This window comes from Eulemur rufifrons, chromosome 7, assembly GCF_041146395.1.
Source record: "Eulemur rufifrons isolate Redbay chromosome 7, OSU_ERuf_1, whole genome shotgun sequence".
NCBI classification, from domain to species: domain Eukaryota; kingdom Metazoa; phylum Chordata; class Mammalia; order Primates; family Lemuridae; genus Eulemur; species Eulemur rufifrons.
Genome location: NC_090989.1, coordinates 77,408,967 through 77,424,094, shown reverse-complemented (window position 1 = coordinate 77,424,094; position 15,128 = coordinate 77,408,967). Strand labels below are relative to the sequence as shown.

The following is a 15,128-nucleotide window of genomic DNA, read 5'->3' as shown; positions in this document are numbered from 1 at the left end:
TTCACCACATCATTTTAAGAGAACAGCAAATTGATTGTGGTGGATCCTCCAGGTGATGTCCTGAATGGTTGCATTATTTAATATCAGGCTTGGGGAATGGTGTACGAAGACGTTCTTTACAAATGTTATCAGGCTTCTGTGCCCCACTCTCCCTGCTCTGAAATCCAAAGGTGGCTTTCTGGTCGTTGTCTGCAACAAGGCCCGGGGCGGTGGGGAGCCTGGAGACTGCCTGGGAAAGAGGAGGCATACCTGATGGTGACAGAGGAGCACTGTGCCAGCCTCCTGCCCGCACTCTTCAGGCCGGTGTAGATCTGCCCCATCTCCATGGCTCCCTCCAGCCCCACCACTTCAAGGAGCTGGTCACTGAGGTCTGCAGAGTGAGACAGCAAAAGCAGCACATACACATCGCTCTGTTCCTCAGGCAGATTCTGGCCAGAAAGTCTGGTCCCCAGATGGCTAGCCCAGGTCTGTCAGTATCTTTTCATCTCCCACCAAACAGCTTTTTCAGACTCACTCTCAACAGGGCATTTCCCCAAAGGTCAAAAAATATACCTTTTCATGAACAGAAACCTGGTTCTAGTGAAAAAAGGTTTGGATTCAGAACATTAATATGCATCCAGTAAATAGGCTGCCACACCAAGAAGCCTCTTCAAGTGTAGGGTAGCATCAGTGATGAACCAGCTATTTCTGAACTAAGTTTTGACCCCCTCAGTACAGCTACAACACTTCAGTTTGGGACTAGGACAGGAAGAAATGTTGACGAAGGCCATTTTCTATAGCTGGATCAAGTCTCTCTTCTCTGAAGGTCTGAATAACATCTTGGCCCCACTGGCGATGATGGATGGTTAATTAATCTCAAATTTTGCCTGTGGTAAGCTGCTGGTGAGCCAGCCTCCTTGGATACCCTCGGGAAAGTCAGGGACCTCTTTCAGGACACCAGGTGCCTAAGGAAAGCCAAGGAAAAGACTATTTCACCTACAGCAGATTATTGTGGGCCCCCAGGAGAAAAGGAGGGTCAGAAAATATGAGGCTCAGGTTCAGAGTCACTCAGGATCGATGGCCTCCCATGGCGGCAGTTGCATCTGATTCAGAACCTAGAAGTTTTTGTCAGAGTTCCTAAGGCTTGGATTATCCCTGCCCAGTTTCCTGTGAAAGCAATGGCAGGATTAATGTTTGGTGTTGGGCCCAAGACTCACTGTTACAACACAATTTTTATTTATTTAAAACAGAAGCAAAAGAAAAAGGCAGATTTTTAAAAAGCTTCCATTCCTTTGCCTAACCAAGGCAAAAGTACCTTTCTCATAAGTTGTGGCTAATCACCAATGTCCTATTAATGTCCACAAAGTTTAAAAGGAGGTACAAGCCTCCCCAAGTAGTCATGTCTATGTTAAGGCTTTTGTTTATTTAACACATGGCTTCTGTCTCCTAAAGTGCTTCCTGGTAAAGCACTTTAGAAGTTTATTTGTTAAGTTTGTTTGTTAAGATTGGCAAGGAGATATTTGGGCTCGTCTTTACTCTTTTGTTTAGAAGGCTATTGTTTAAAAAACACTCTCTTGACGGATGTATTTCTAATGAAGACAGTTAAACAAACCATTGGGCTGACCACAAATGTGTCAACATTGCTACAGTCTAAACTACCTATGATCACTAAAGATCATCAGCTGCCAACAGATACACAAATCACATTAGTGTTTCTGTGACAGGCACATGGCTTTTCCCCTCCGCATCTGTCAACACTCCCTTTCTTCTCTAGTTACTCCTTTCTGCACGTTTGTGAAAAAAAATATTGCCTCTTTTAGGCTCTCCATCTCATTTGGACTTGGAGCAAGAAGCCATGGAAGAGTAATGTTAGTTTAGGAGAATGCTCCAGGCTCTCTGAAGGAGTTTGGACCTAATCAACAAAGAATGTCTAAACCTCTAGTCACGTAATTAGTCCCCTTCTTACCAAAGAGGGTTGACTAACCATTGGATGTCTTAGCTTACCATGTCATTCTAATAGTGTCTGTGAAAACAACATGAGCTATGAATGTGAGAGAGAGAGAAGAAGAGGAGGAGGAGGGAAGAGAGAAATGTACAGAGTGCGTCTAGGGGTAAGGAGGGTGGAGGAGTTATGTTGGGGTAGGAGAAAGGAGGAGAAAAGAGAAGCAGAACTTTTTAGAAGATTCTCTAGTGGCAGAGACAGATGTCTTATAAAATGTTGCTCTTGTACCAGGCTTTGGTATCTTGCAGTGTCGTAATAGTTCACTGTTTTCCCTCCTCGAAACATTCCCTGGTAACAAAATGTTCTAAGAAGCAGGGGACTTAATAGACTCAAGTGTTTCAGCTTTACAATGTCTTGGTCTTTTAACAAATTTTCCTGTTGAATGGCTTTAACTCTGAAGTTGTTATCACTTCCCACACATTACCTTGCAGCTATCACTTCCCACACATTACCTTGCTTCCTGGCTCTGGAAGAGAATGAAGGCTGATCTCATCAGCATGGGTGGGTGGGTGGCGGCAGGGGCTCACACAGATGCAGGACTGAGGAGGCAAGCGTAGGGGAAGGGGCTAGGATTGTGGCATGCTTTGTGTCATTCTGCCTTTGATTTTGTACTCCAAATTTTCCCTGGCATAGAGAGGCTAGGATGACTACTACTGAGGCAAGACTGGACTGCTCTTCTACTTTCCTACCATTGCCTAGCTGATCTTTCTTTCAGCTTCCTAGAATGCCTGCCAAGAAGCCCTGAGGTAAAGAAAGCTATTTAACTCTGTTTCCCAAATTTATCGGACCACAAGACCCTTTTTTGTGTGTGATACCTTAAATAGTCCATGATATTAGCTGTTGACTGAAATGCACTTTGGGAAATTTTGGCATCACTCCATCCTCTTTACTTCCTCTATAACAGAGGCACTTAGGTACAAATTAAATTTGGAACTAAAATGAAAGAGAAAAGAACTCAGGTCAATGTCTAGGCATACAGAACAATTAATGTTCAGAACACAGATCCAGGCTCAGGACATCTGGTAAACCAGGTGTCTGTTACCTTAGGCACCAATGATTCAGAGTGTGATTCTGGCAATCCATGTCATCTCTATATTATCTTTACACTCTTGAACTCACTGTTGTTTAAGATGGGATGTCTATGCACCTTAGTAAGACAGAAATTCATTCACTCATTCATTCAAAGTTACTGAGTAACAACTAAATGCCAGACACTGTGTTAAGAACTGGCGATACAAAATGTTCTATTCTTGAAGGACTCTTCCCTAAGAGGGAGAAACAGAGTTGGGTGCAGAAAATGCTGTAATTGAACTATAGGATCAAGGAAGCTCAAGTGACTGATTCTGACTGGGCAAATTACAGAATGAAAGTGTCACAGTTACTTAAGCAAGGTCTTGGAGGATGAGCGAATGCCAAGGTAATTTGCTGGGTTGAAAAGAGGAAGGAGGGAGGACATTCCAGGCATAAGGATGATCATGTGTGGGGTTGGAGAGTCACAGGATGGAGGAAAAGAAATTAATTTAACCAATAAACCCACTTGGCGAATTCATTGGAAAATATAAAAAATATTTTTCCCAAAGGAGAATTACTGTCCAGAGACTTTTCTTTTTTCACCATAGCTAGAGGAAGAGGATCTCTGGGTCAGTATAAGCTTGGTGCAGTCACAGAGCTGGGCCTTTCAGTATTGCTCTTACTTATTCCTTGGTAGCAAAGCCTTGTGCAGTGCTTTATGTGCAGCGAACACATAATATACGCTCTCCAGGAAAAGAAGAAGATAAAGAATGGGAAAATGAAAAAAGGAGAATGTGGAAGCAAAGGAGGAATAACAAGGGTGACAATAGCATCCCAAGCTGGCCCATTTGGTTCAGCCTCCAGTATGCAATTTTGTAAACACAAATCTGGTCATGTCATTCCCCACACCAAAAGTCCTCAGTGGCACCCAACATAACACCAAGTGCTAGAGAAGAGATGTAGCATGCATACTTTCACACTGATAACGTAAAACAACAGAAAACTAAGAATCGCAAACTTTCATGCTGCTTGAGACACTAATTTCTTTCTTGGTATTGATCATAAGAATCATTGACAGAACCTAAGTTCATACAAATATGTGTATTGTGGCATCATTTGTAACAGTGAAATCTTCCTCCCCTCGTTTCAACCTGTATGGGAATAGTTGGAAAAGTGATATGGTATCCCTATGATGGAATTTTTTGCTGCCATTAAAAATATTTACAAAGTTTCAAGAACAGTTAAGTATGTTGTTTGTTATAATGTTTTGTTTGTTTTAATTTTTTTAGAGACAGCATCTTGCTCTGTCATAGCTCACTACAGCTTTGAACTTCTGGGTGCAAGCCTCCCTAGTAGCTAGGATTACAGGCATGTACCACCATGCTTGGCTAATTTTTAAATTTTTTGTAGAGACAAGATCTCACAATGTTGCCCAGGCTGGCCTTGAACTCCTGGCCTCAAGTGATCCCCGCCCCCGCCCCAGCCTCCCAAAACTCTGGGATTACAGGTGTGAGTCACTGCACCCAACCAGTTATAATGTTAAGTGTGAAGGCAGGATATAAACTTACTTATATAGCATGCCCTCAACAAGGTAAGAATATGCATAGAAGAAAAGGACAAACCCCAGCAAAATCTTAACAGTGGTGAGTTCTGGGTAATTAAATTAAAGGTAATTGTTATTTTCTTCTTTTTGCTTTTCTGGGCATTTCTTATTTCCTATGAGTATGCATTAGTGTCATAACTTAAAAGCCATGTTAAAAACTTATCCACTGCTCTTCATAATTATAAAGATGATGCTGAATCTCCCTGGTCTGGTGCCCAAGGCCCATCCCTATGTGTTAAGGGGCTGCTCCTGCAGTTTTACTTCCTGTCCATGTAGGGCTAAGTACCTGCTCTAGACATACATTGCATGTCATTCCCCAGGTAAGCCCCATTGTTCCCCTACTTTGTGCTTTTACATATACTCTACATATACTCTCTCCCACTTTCACTTGTCCATCAAGATGCAGGTGAAGGGTCATCAATTTTAAGAAGCTTCCCTGGACTTCCGTGCCTGCAGTTTGATTTAGATACTTCTCCTCAAACTCTCCCAGATAGACACGGTCAAAGAGAGAACAAGGGGATTGATACTATTGGCCATGAGCAGGAGATGGCGGCAGTAATTATTGTACCACAGGGTTTAGGTTGAACAGAGGAGATGAAATACTGGATGAAAAGGGAGAAGGCAAGTAAGAGACTCGATGAGCTTTAGAAACAGGTGTCCTGAAACGGTGGGAGAGAGGGTTGGAAAGAGGTTGCTGTGAGCATTGCTAATCGATGACGAGTTCCTCCTGTGGTCCCAGTGGTGGGCAGCTAAAGTGGACGGTGGAGATGGGGATTACAGTCAAGGAGAAATGAGGCTAGGTCAGTGGTTCCTAAACTTTGCTGAGTGTTAGATTTAACTGGGGAGATTTTAGCAATAACTATGCCCAGGTCTTGTCCCATATCACTTAAATCAGAATGTGTGGTGGTGGGAGCTAGGCATGAGTATTTGTTTTTAAAGATCCCCAGGAGACTCCAAAATGCAGCACAATGTGGGAACCACTGGGCCAGGTTATTGGGTGGATCATCACATTGGCCGGTGGTTCTTAGAGCAGGGTCTCCAGCCAGCAGCTTCAGCACCACCTGGGAACTTGTTAGAAATGCAAATTCCTGGGCCCCACCCCAGACCTACTCAATTAGACACTCTGGGGGTTGGGCCCAGCAGTCTGTGTTCTAACAAGCCCTCTGGAAGATTCTGAGGCATGCTTAAGTTTGAAAACTTAAGCCTTAGGCAATAAAACTGCTCAAAACATATGCAGAAGTTGGAGCAAAGAAGAATATAAACAAATTACTTCCTGACTGCTTTGATCTAGAGCTTTTTCAATTGAAAATTTGAAATAATAATATTGACCTCAAAATGGCAGACCTTATGTTAAAGTGGTTGGCACACAGTGGGCCCTCAGGATATATTCGTTTCACTTTCCTTTTTCTCCATGCTCACCCTGACAACTCCCAACGGTCTATCTACCTTCTTAGAGCTGAGGACAAGTCCCTAAACCATAATATTAGGCTAAAAGCATTTTCTTAAATTCAGCGTTCTTCATAGTTTTAACCTCTTTGCAAAGACTGGAAATCAAGTGAGATTTAGGTTAAATGAGCATCCCACTCTATCAATTTTTCCCCCCTTTAATCTATTCCCTGACTCTGCTCCCTTTCCTACTTCTTTTATTTCAACAGCACATTTTGATTTTATTTCCTTAGCCCTGCCAACTGTCTGGAGGAGGGGTCAGAGCTCAACATTGAGGGGTAAAGGCTGGCAGAGCACTTGTACCTAAAAGGTACATCTGACCTGTCCACTCTCCCTTTAGACCCTTTGGGAATCTCTGGATCCCAAAAAAACAATGTCCAAGTTCCTTAGCCAGGTGTGCAAGTATCCCTGTGCTTGAAGAACTCCTGTTTAGCCTCCTGGGATTATCCTAGGCACCTGTTCCTTCCCTTGTGCTCAGATAGTGGATCTCACCCAATGATAATTGTCTCTGTACATTCCACTTTCCCAACTCCATTGTGAGCAGAAGGCAGAATTGTGTTCTTGTTTTGTTTTATCTTTTTCCCCCCAGGAACTAGCCCAGCCTTTGGCATATAGAAAGTTCCCAATAAATGTTTGTTGAATAAATTGAAAAAGATACATGTTTTAGTGCCAACAACTTTGACAGGTTTGGTCCAAAGAAGGAAAAAGATAGTGATTAATAATAAGTACAGTCACTCCTCAGTATCCACGGGAAATTGGTTTAGGACCCCCGCAGATGCTCAAACTCTTATGTAAAATGGTGTAGTATTTGCAAATAACCTACATACATCCTCCCGTATACTTTAAATCCTTAGATTACTTATAATACCTAATACAATGGAAATACTCAGTAAATAGTTGTTTAGGGAATAACAGCAAGAAAAAAGTCTGTACATGTTCAGTAGAGATGCAACCGTCCATTTTTAAAAAAATATTTTTGACCCCCAGTTGGTTGAATCCATGATACAGAACCCACAGATACAGGGATCCGACTGTACTTGCCTAGCCTGAACTAGGTAACAGGCTTTCCATGAATTAGCTTACTAACCCTGCATATAGTGGACAATGACGACCCAGCCTGGTTTTTACCTATCTCCCTTAATGTGTCTCTTTTTTGCCCATTCTCATCCTGGTTGCTGGTGCGGGTTAATGAAAATTTAATCATTTAAGATACAAGGGGAACTCTGGGTGTCCTGATTTGAGCTCTTCTTTTGCAGTGCCTTTGGGAGGTGTGGGATTTCCTTAGCCTAAGAGGATGTCTTGCTACCCTCAATCCCACTCCCACTCCACTTCCCCTTCCATCAGCACGCCAGGGTGGTTCAGGTCTGGGAGCTGCAACGGACCAGCCTGGGGAATCAAGCAACCCTAAATGGAGGTGCTGAGTCCCTGACTATGTGGCGGAACTAAGAGAGTTTCCAAACCATACCACCATAGTGGCAAGGAAGCCTGCCCCATACCCTAGAGTATCTGTGTACTGTAGTGAAACCTGTGGGCACTATCCCTTTGGCAGGGTTACAGCAGCACAGGCAAACTAAGATGTTAGGTGTGATTGCTTTGGGCTGGAATCCTGTGAGTCTGGTGGATAGCACTAGTTAGCTAATGTTGATCTTGTGATCTTACCAGCAGGGGGTATGCATCTTATTGATTGGACTTACAAGTCCAAACGGGAATCTGTCACTAAATAAATGGCCTCTGGTAGACAAATTGGAGTCACAAATGTAAAGGAAAAAGCTGGGGAGCTCTTCACTCAGTCCTTAAACATGGGGCTAACAGCTTAATTGTGGTGTCATTTAGGGTAAGTCATTTGTTTCCTATGAGTCTGTTTTCATATTTCTGAAATAGGGGCTGTATTCGTCTGCTCAGGCTGCCATAACAAACTACCACGGGCTGGGGGCCTTAAACAACAGGTATTTATTTTCTCACAGTTCTGGAAGCTGGAAGTCCAGGATGAACATGCCAGCAGGGTTGGTTTCCTCTGAGGCCTCTCTCCCTGGCCTGCAGACGGCCACCCTCTTGCTGCCTCTTCACATGGTTGCCCCCTGTGCTTGTGCACCCCTGGTGTCTCTCTCTGTCTCTCTTTGTGTGTGTCCAAGTCTCCTCTTCTAAAAAGGACACCAGTCAGATTGGATTAGGGCCCACCCTAACAGCCTGATTTTAACTTAATTACCTCTTTAAAGGCTCTATCTCTAACTATAGTCACACTCTAAGGTCCTGGGGTTAGGGCTTCGGTATATGAAATTAGTGGGGTGAGGAGTTCAGTCCATAACAGGAATAACAAAATCTACTTCACTGGGTTATTCTGAGAACAAAAGAGATAAAGAATATGAAGGTGTTCCATAAACAGCAATGTTCCTTATCATTGTGCTCCTGAGAAGCTGCCATGTGCTGGGGGTATGTGGGACCTTCTCACCCTTCTCAGAAAGGAAGGACACAAGCCCAGCTCTGCTCTCCAGTGGGGCCAGGTTCAGTCCCCCCAGCCTACACAGACGTGTGGTAGCTGGCTGGCCTCTCTGCAGACTTGACCTGTCAAGGCTGTGGCAGGCATCTCCTCAAGCTCCTCTCCTGCCCCCAGATTTCCATGGAGATGAGCCATGTGCCCTTGGCCGCTCAGGCACCCAAAGCGCAGCAAAGCCCAGCACTGATCAGCTCATCTAAGCTTCCCACTGGGACCTGTCTGCACAGATGAAACACTGCTCCTGGCTAAAGAGCTTCAAAGCACAGCTCAGAAGCTCTGCAGCCTGAAAAAGGCCTGGGGGCGGGGAAATGGAAAGAATCCCAACAGACTGTCTTGATCTTCCGCAGGGGAGGGAGCTCTGGGGTTCCCCAGGCACAAAAGGGTGAGTAAGGAAGGAAGGTGCTAACTGGCCAGACAGGATCCCGTCCCTCATGTTTCCACCTGGCCTCTCAAGGCACCAGGCTCACAGGTATCTCAACCATAACTAACCTGAACAATAATCTATGACTAATGCTTTGCCTAGAGAAACTGATCTAGTCACCAGGAGAGAGGCAGAGGGCCCCTTGCTTGCAAACCAAACAGGCAGGAAGGCTCGTTCCATGGCCTTCTATAAACCCAGCCCAGAGAATGAACCCCTGCAACAGGTTGTGATGCAAAGTACCCGAGCTTCGGACAGGGCTGGGTTTCAGTCTATCTCTCAGCCACTCACTTGTCACTTGGGAGAAGGCCCTTAACTTCTTTGAGTCTGCCTTTTATCTGAAAGCACAGATATAATAGCTCACTGGCAGGGTTGTTGTGAGGTTTAAAAGGGACGCCGTCAAGTGCCCTGTGCAGATGGGATCGGGTGGGAGCAGCACACAGAAGGCCTTCAAGAAACACTGGTGTTACTGTGATTTTGTTTCCTTAAAAAGGGATATCCTTGGGAAGCTCTGTCTTTGCTACACAGCAAGTCATGGCCTTCTGTAGATGGTAATTATGTAGCTCAGAGAAAGTAGTGGAGGAAGAGGAGAGGATGGGAGGGTGGAAGGGGGGGAAGAGGGGATGGGGAGGGCAGAGCGGGTGCTGAGGAAGAGAAAAGCAGAGACCGTATAGGGCAGAGATACTGTGACCTTGAGATTTAGGGTGACTGCCCCTCTGGCAGGTGAAGCATCTTTATTTCTATTTTTTTTTTTTTTAACTATAGAAGACGGAGGAATCTCAGCCTTTTATTTAAAAAGGAGTTCTTTTCTTTTCCTTGTAGCTCTTTGTGTGTGTGTGTGTGTGTGAGAGAGAGAGAGAGGGAGATAGAGAGAGAGGGGGAAGGAGGGAGGGAGGAGAGAATCCCACAATGGTCTAGGGTGCCTTCTCTTGTTCTGGGCTGAGCAAGGAGGGAGAGGAGCAGGCTCTGGAGATCTTTAAGGCATGGGTTTGACACTCCAGGTCCCGCTGGGTACGCCCGTCTTTTGTGCCATGCCCCGTATGTGCCATACACTGGCTCTCAGGTTTCTTCCACTCTCAGGGTCCAAAGGCCCCATTAAGGCATTAAGAGTGGCCGGAGGGCACGGAGTGGCCTTTGACTCTACCCAGTCTATCCTTTTGGGAAGGGACGGAAGGAGATGCGCCGAGAGCCACTGCTTTCTGAGGCAGAGAGAGACTGCGGGCCTGAGGGGAGGGAATGTGTTGGCCCAGCAGCGGGGGCTGCAATTTCCGTGTCTGTTCTGGCTCTGCCTAGTTGTGTGACCTTGGGCAAATCACCTCCCTCCTCAGGGCCTCAGTTTCCCCTGATTAGGGGTGGAGGCGTCCTCTCCCTAAGGTCTATTTGAGCTCTTCCAACCCAGATGGAGGCTGGATTTCCTGACTGTCTGGGTCAGGGGCAGACTGGCAGCCACCTCACCCGTCCTCACACTGCGCGGAAGACAGAGCGCTCAGTGCAACCCTACGCTGAGGCAAGAGAGCGAGCGAGTGCAGGCACACAGTGGCCATTGTCGTTGGTTCCTGAAAGCCTGCTTGTGTGGTGGGCAGGGCGGTATCTCCTGGGGTTAGCCAGGGCTCTGACGATGGCGCTGTGCACTGGGGGAGGTGGCCTTCAGAGGGAGAGGCAGTGTGCCGCCAGGGTCGTGTGGTAGAAAGTGAAGGTCTGACATCATCATGCCTCTAAGAGAAACAAGGGTAAGAATGATCTGGTAGTTCCAGTGAGGACCATTGCTGGGCATAGACCCAAGGCAAGGCCTAGAGCTTTACAAAGGTTTTTCTTTCAATTCTTGTGGTAACTCTGTTATAAACTACTATCCCAACATAAAAACATAGAAACTACTATCCCAGAATAAAAAAAAAAAACAAAAAAAAAAACTTTGAGGCTCAGAGAGGTTAAGAAACTTGCCTAATAGAACACAGCTGGCATGTGGCACAGCAGGCATTCAAACCGAGGTCTGTCTGACTCACAAAATAAACACAGATTAAATGACTCAAGGCAGAGTCGAAATACCCAGGAGTGATAGGGCATCTGAAGGCAAGGAGGTGAGCTTGGGGTGGGTGAGCTTCTTCTCAGGTCCTCTTGGGGAAGGCTTCTCGGCTGCATGATCTTATTAAATGGAGTGCTGAGTTCTTTGGTTTGAAGGTAAAATACTGGTGTATTATCTGGCATTACTTTACCCACTGAGCTCAAGAAGCTTCAATTCCAGGTACAGTGTATATAATAAAATAAATCAATTAGCGGTAAGATTTTCCAGCTTAATTCAATCCTGATTCTCAGGCATGACATATACGAGGCACATTGCAGAGATCTACACAGAACAAACGAATCACCGCTCAATGGATGCGTATAGTACTCACCCACCCCAGAAAGGCAAAGTTAAGGAGGGTCATGACAGGGAAGGACTTTTTCTGGTTGTTGGGTCAGGATTGGCCTGAAATGGAGTGGTGGGGCAGGGTGTTGGGGGATGTGTGGAAAGAATTCTATGTTTGGAATTCTAGGATTTGGGCTCTAGTCTCAGATCCCCCAGGTAGCCTTGGATAGGGCAATTACCTCCCTCATTTTTATAATCTATAAAGTGTTTCTCAGAAAACTGTAGGGGATTAAAATGAGACGATGAATGTAAACTATTCCTAGCATCTAGTGCTGAATTCAAGTAGGTGCATGACAAATGTTGGGTGAATTGACTTGAAGATGGGAAGGGATGGGTGCTGGCAGCACGATGGAAATGAAAAGGGACATAGGTCTGTGACGTCCATTCTCCTGACAGAAGCCCGTGGTGATGGGGAGAGGGTTGGGTGCGGAGGCAGGCAGGAGAAGCCTGGGCTTGTGGCCAGAAGGAGCAGGGTCCTGCCGCGTGGTTTGTGGGGAGGGAGGAATCACCCATGTGGCAGTGTCCTCTTTGTCTGTCCCCCACTTCCTATTGGCTTCTGTCCATTCTTCCTTGTGGGCTACTGACTCCCAATCTGAGGCCTTAGAGTTGCAAGCTTGCATTCTGCGTTAGCCTCCTCATTGATCTCCTTGCTGCCGGTTTCTTTCCCTTTCTTCTAATCCAAACTGCACATGCCTCTCAGATCCTATTGCTCCTGGCTTAAAAACCGTCATCTCTTCTTATTACTCAAAGGATCATGTACAAGCTCCAGGACACATTACTCAAGATTCTTCATCTTTGCTTTTGCTATTTCTGTGAGCTAGTGCCCAGCCATGTTCCCCTCATCTCATTCCCTGTCTTTTCAAATCCTTTCCAGCTCCAAGCAATAGCACACACACATTCTACCTTGTGCATTCATTCGTTCATTCACCAAATATTTATTGATCACCTACTAGGTGCCTGGGCAGCTAGGGATCAAGTTCTGAAGGAGGGACCCTCTTGCCTCCCACATTCTTCGGATACTCCATGGTGCTTGCCTGTTATGTCAATACTAACACAATTGTTCTATATATATGTGGATAAGTAGATTGTTCTCTTATATGTGGATAAGTGATTGTGAACTACTTGAGGCCTGGACCACACCGTATTCTTGTCACATCCTCTGCAGCTCCTGGAGCACCTTAGGTGCTTGAAGGCAGGTTTGAGTCCAGGCTTTATCGTGTGTTCTCTGTGTAATTTTGACCCAATCACTTGACCCCAACAGTTTTGTCCCATAAGTAGGTATTCGATAAATAATAGTCCAGCACATGTATGTTGATTGGTTAAAAAGATTAAACACTGCTACGGACTGCATGTTTGTGTTCATATTCATATGTTAAAATCCTAATCCTTAATGTGATGGCACTGGAGGTGGGGCCTTTGGGAGGTGATTAGGTCATGAGAGGGGAGCCTTCATGAATGGGATTAGTGCCCCTATAAAGACGAGCTATGAGAGAGATGATCTCTCCATGTGAAGATACAGCAAGAGGTGTCCATCTGCAAACCAGGACAAGGACCCTCATCAGGAACCAAATCTGCCAGCACCTTGATCTTGGACTTCTCAGCCTCCAGAACTGTGAGAAATAAATTTCTGTTGTCTAAGACACCTAGTCTATGGCGTTCTGTTACAGCACCTGAACTGACTAAGACAAACACTTCTTGCACAAAATAAAAACAGACCAAGGAGAGCAACATGTTTAGGCTGTGCAGAGCATGTGGTCGGCCAGTGTGGAGTTTTGCTGTGGGATGGGTCTCAGGAAGTGCCTGATATTAAATGGCCTAAGAGCTGCTAAGGGGGAACAGGCACTGGTTTGAGGGCCAAGATGAGGCAAGTAGAAGAGGGAAAAACTAAGGTGTCTAGCCCTGCCCAAAGAGCCTAGTTCTGGAAGTTTCTTCTGCATGTGAAAGTGAAAGATTTCTTGGCTCTGTGGTTCTATTTTGAGCATCAAACCTCCTGAGGCAGGAATTAAGTTAGAGTTCAACTCCAGCTTGAACCTGTGTGAGCAAGTTTTTCCTCTGCAGATGCTGAGGCCTCCTGAGGCACATTTCCACCTCACCAGTCCCTCTGGGGTCTTGGAGAAGGGAGTGGGAGAGAGGAGGAGACACAGTTGGAGTCGGAGCCCTTTGCATTCAGAAGTCAGCCCAGGAAGAATGAACGATGGCTTCACTTGAATTTCCAGTAAATTTGAGTTGTGTCAGGGCCAGCCAGAAATGGGGAGACTAGGGTGGGGTTGGGGTGGGTACTCTGATGTATGTAGGAAGAATTCTGTGTTTGGAATCCTAGGGCTTGGGCTCCAGTCCCAGATCCATCAATTAGTGTGACCTTGGATAGGTCAGTTAACCTCCCTGGGCCTCATTTTTCTAATCTATAAAATTTCTTCTTGGCACTCTTAGGTGGAACAGCCAAGCCCACTGGTGCAGTGCTTCTCAGGCTTCCATGTACATGTGATCACCAGGGGATCTTATTGAAAAGCAGATTCCACTTTAGCCAGTCTGGCATGGGCTTGAGAATCTGCATTTCTGACACACACACAGGTGATGTCAGCAATCCTGGTCATGGACCAGGAGGTTCTAGTGCAGGGATTAGCCAACCATGGCTTGACGGCCAAATCCAGCCTGCTTTTGTAAATAAAGTTTTATTGGAACACAGCCATGCCCATTCGTTTACATATTGTCTGTGGTTGCTTTCATGCTAAGTGCAGAGTTGAGTAGTTGCACCAGAGACTGTATGGTGCACAAAGCCTGATTATTTTAATAGTTACTATGTGGCCCTTTATAGAAAAAGTCAGATGACCCCTACTCTAGAGGACTGAGGACTGGTCTTTGTGAACTAAAAGACCTGTATTTCAGTCTGGGTTTGGCCAAGGGCAAGCTACTTCACCTTGCTGCTTCTCACTTTCCTTATCTGGGGGACAAAATGGCCTCTGAATTTCTAGGTGATCTATGATTCTGGGATTTCATTACTACATAGAAAACATCATAGCTTCTAAAGAAACAGGCATCTGAGAACCACACTGTATGGCCTTCGTTTGGAAGCTACAAAAACATACCTGGCCCAACCCTGCAGAGTCCAGCAAGGGAGATCCTGCCAGATGCCATGAGAGGCCTGTGGAAACAGATCACAGCTACTGCCTGACCCAGAGTCAGCTGGGAGAAGAAAGGAGCCTGAGAGGAGGGGAGAGTGAGGGCTGGAGGCAGACCTCCTGAGCTACAACACAGGCTGGTGCTGGCAGAGGGGCTCTGGAACACTGCATGCCAGCATCACTCACACAAATCCCATTTTGCTGAGAGACCAATTCAGAAACAATTCCCTAATTCACCACTCCATGTGCCTCTGACTCTGGGTGCATTTGGTCAACCAATATTAATAAGCCCTTTTGAGGTGTCAGAGACCATGCCAGGCACAGGGATATAGAAAGGACTATGACATTTGGGGCTCCCCGAGGAGCTCACAGTCTGGTGGGAGAGACAGTATGTAAATAAATAATTATATGAGAATTCTGTGAGCCAGCTGTGAGGAGAAATGTAGGACTCTGGGTCTCTGGTTTAGGCAACAGGTGAGACATTAACAAGGAAGGGAACATGGGATGGGGGAGGCAGTGGTTTTAGGAGGGGGAGGATGTGTAAAGAGAGGGGAGGTAATGACTAGTTTGGGGCGAGTTGCTTGAAGGACTGAATAAGAAAGCTATGATTTCCTATGAAAAGCAAAGCAAAGTCTCTCTGTGGGCCTGG

The 15,128-nt window shown here is 45.7% G+C and overlaps 1 protein-coding gene across 4 annotated transcripts in view; it reads right to left on the bottom strand.

The window, feature by feature from the left end:
- The window catches only part of DGKG (diacylglycerol kinase gamma), a 181,833-nt gene that overhangs the window by 12,587 nt on the left and 154,118 nt on the right, over positions 1-15,128 (bottom strand). For all 4 annotated transcript variants that reach the window (XM_069472806.1, XM_069472807.1, XM_069472808.1 and 1 more), the window contains one exon: positions 250-370. In XM_069472806.1, coding sequence (XP_069328907.1) covers positions 250-370 — 121 coding nt within the window. The remainder of the gene's footprint in view (positions 1-249; positions 371-15,128) is intronic.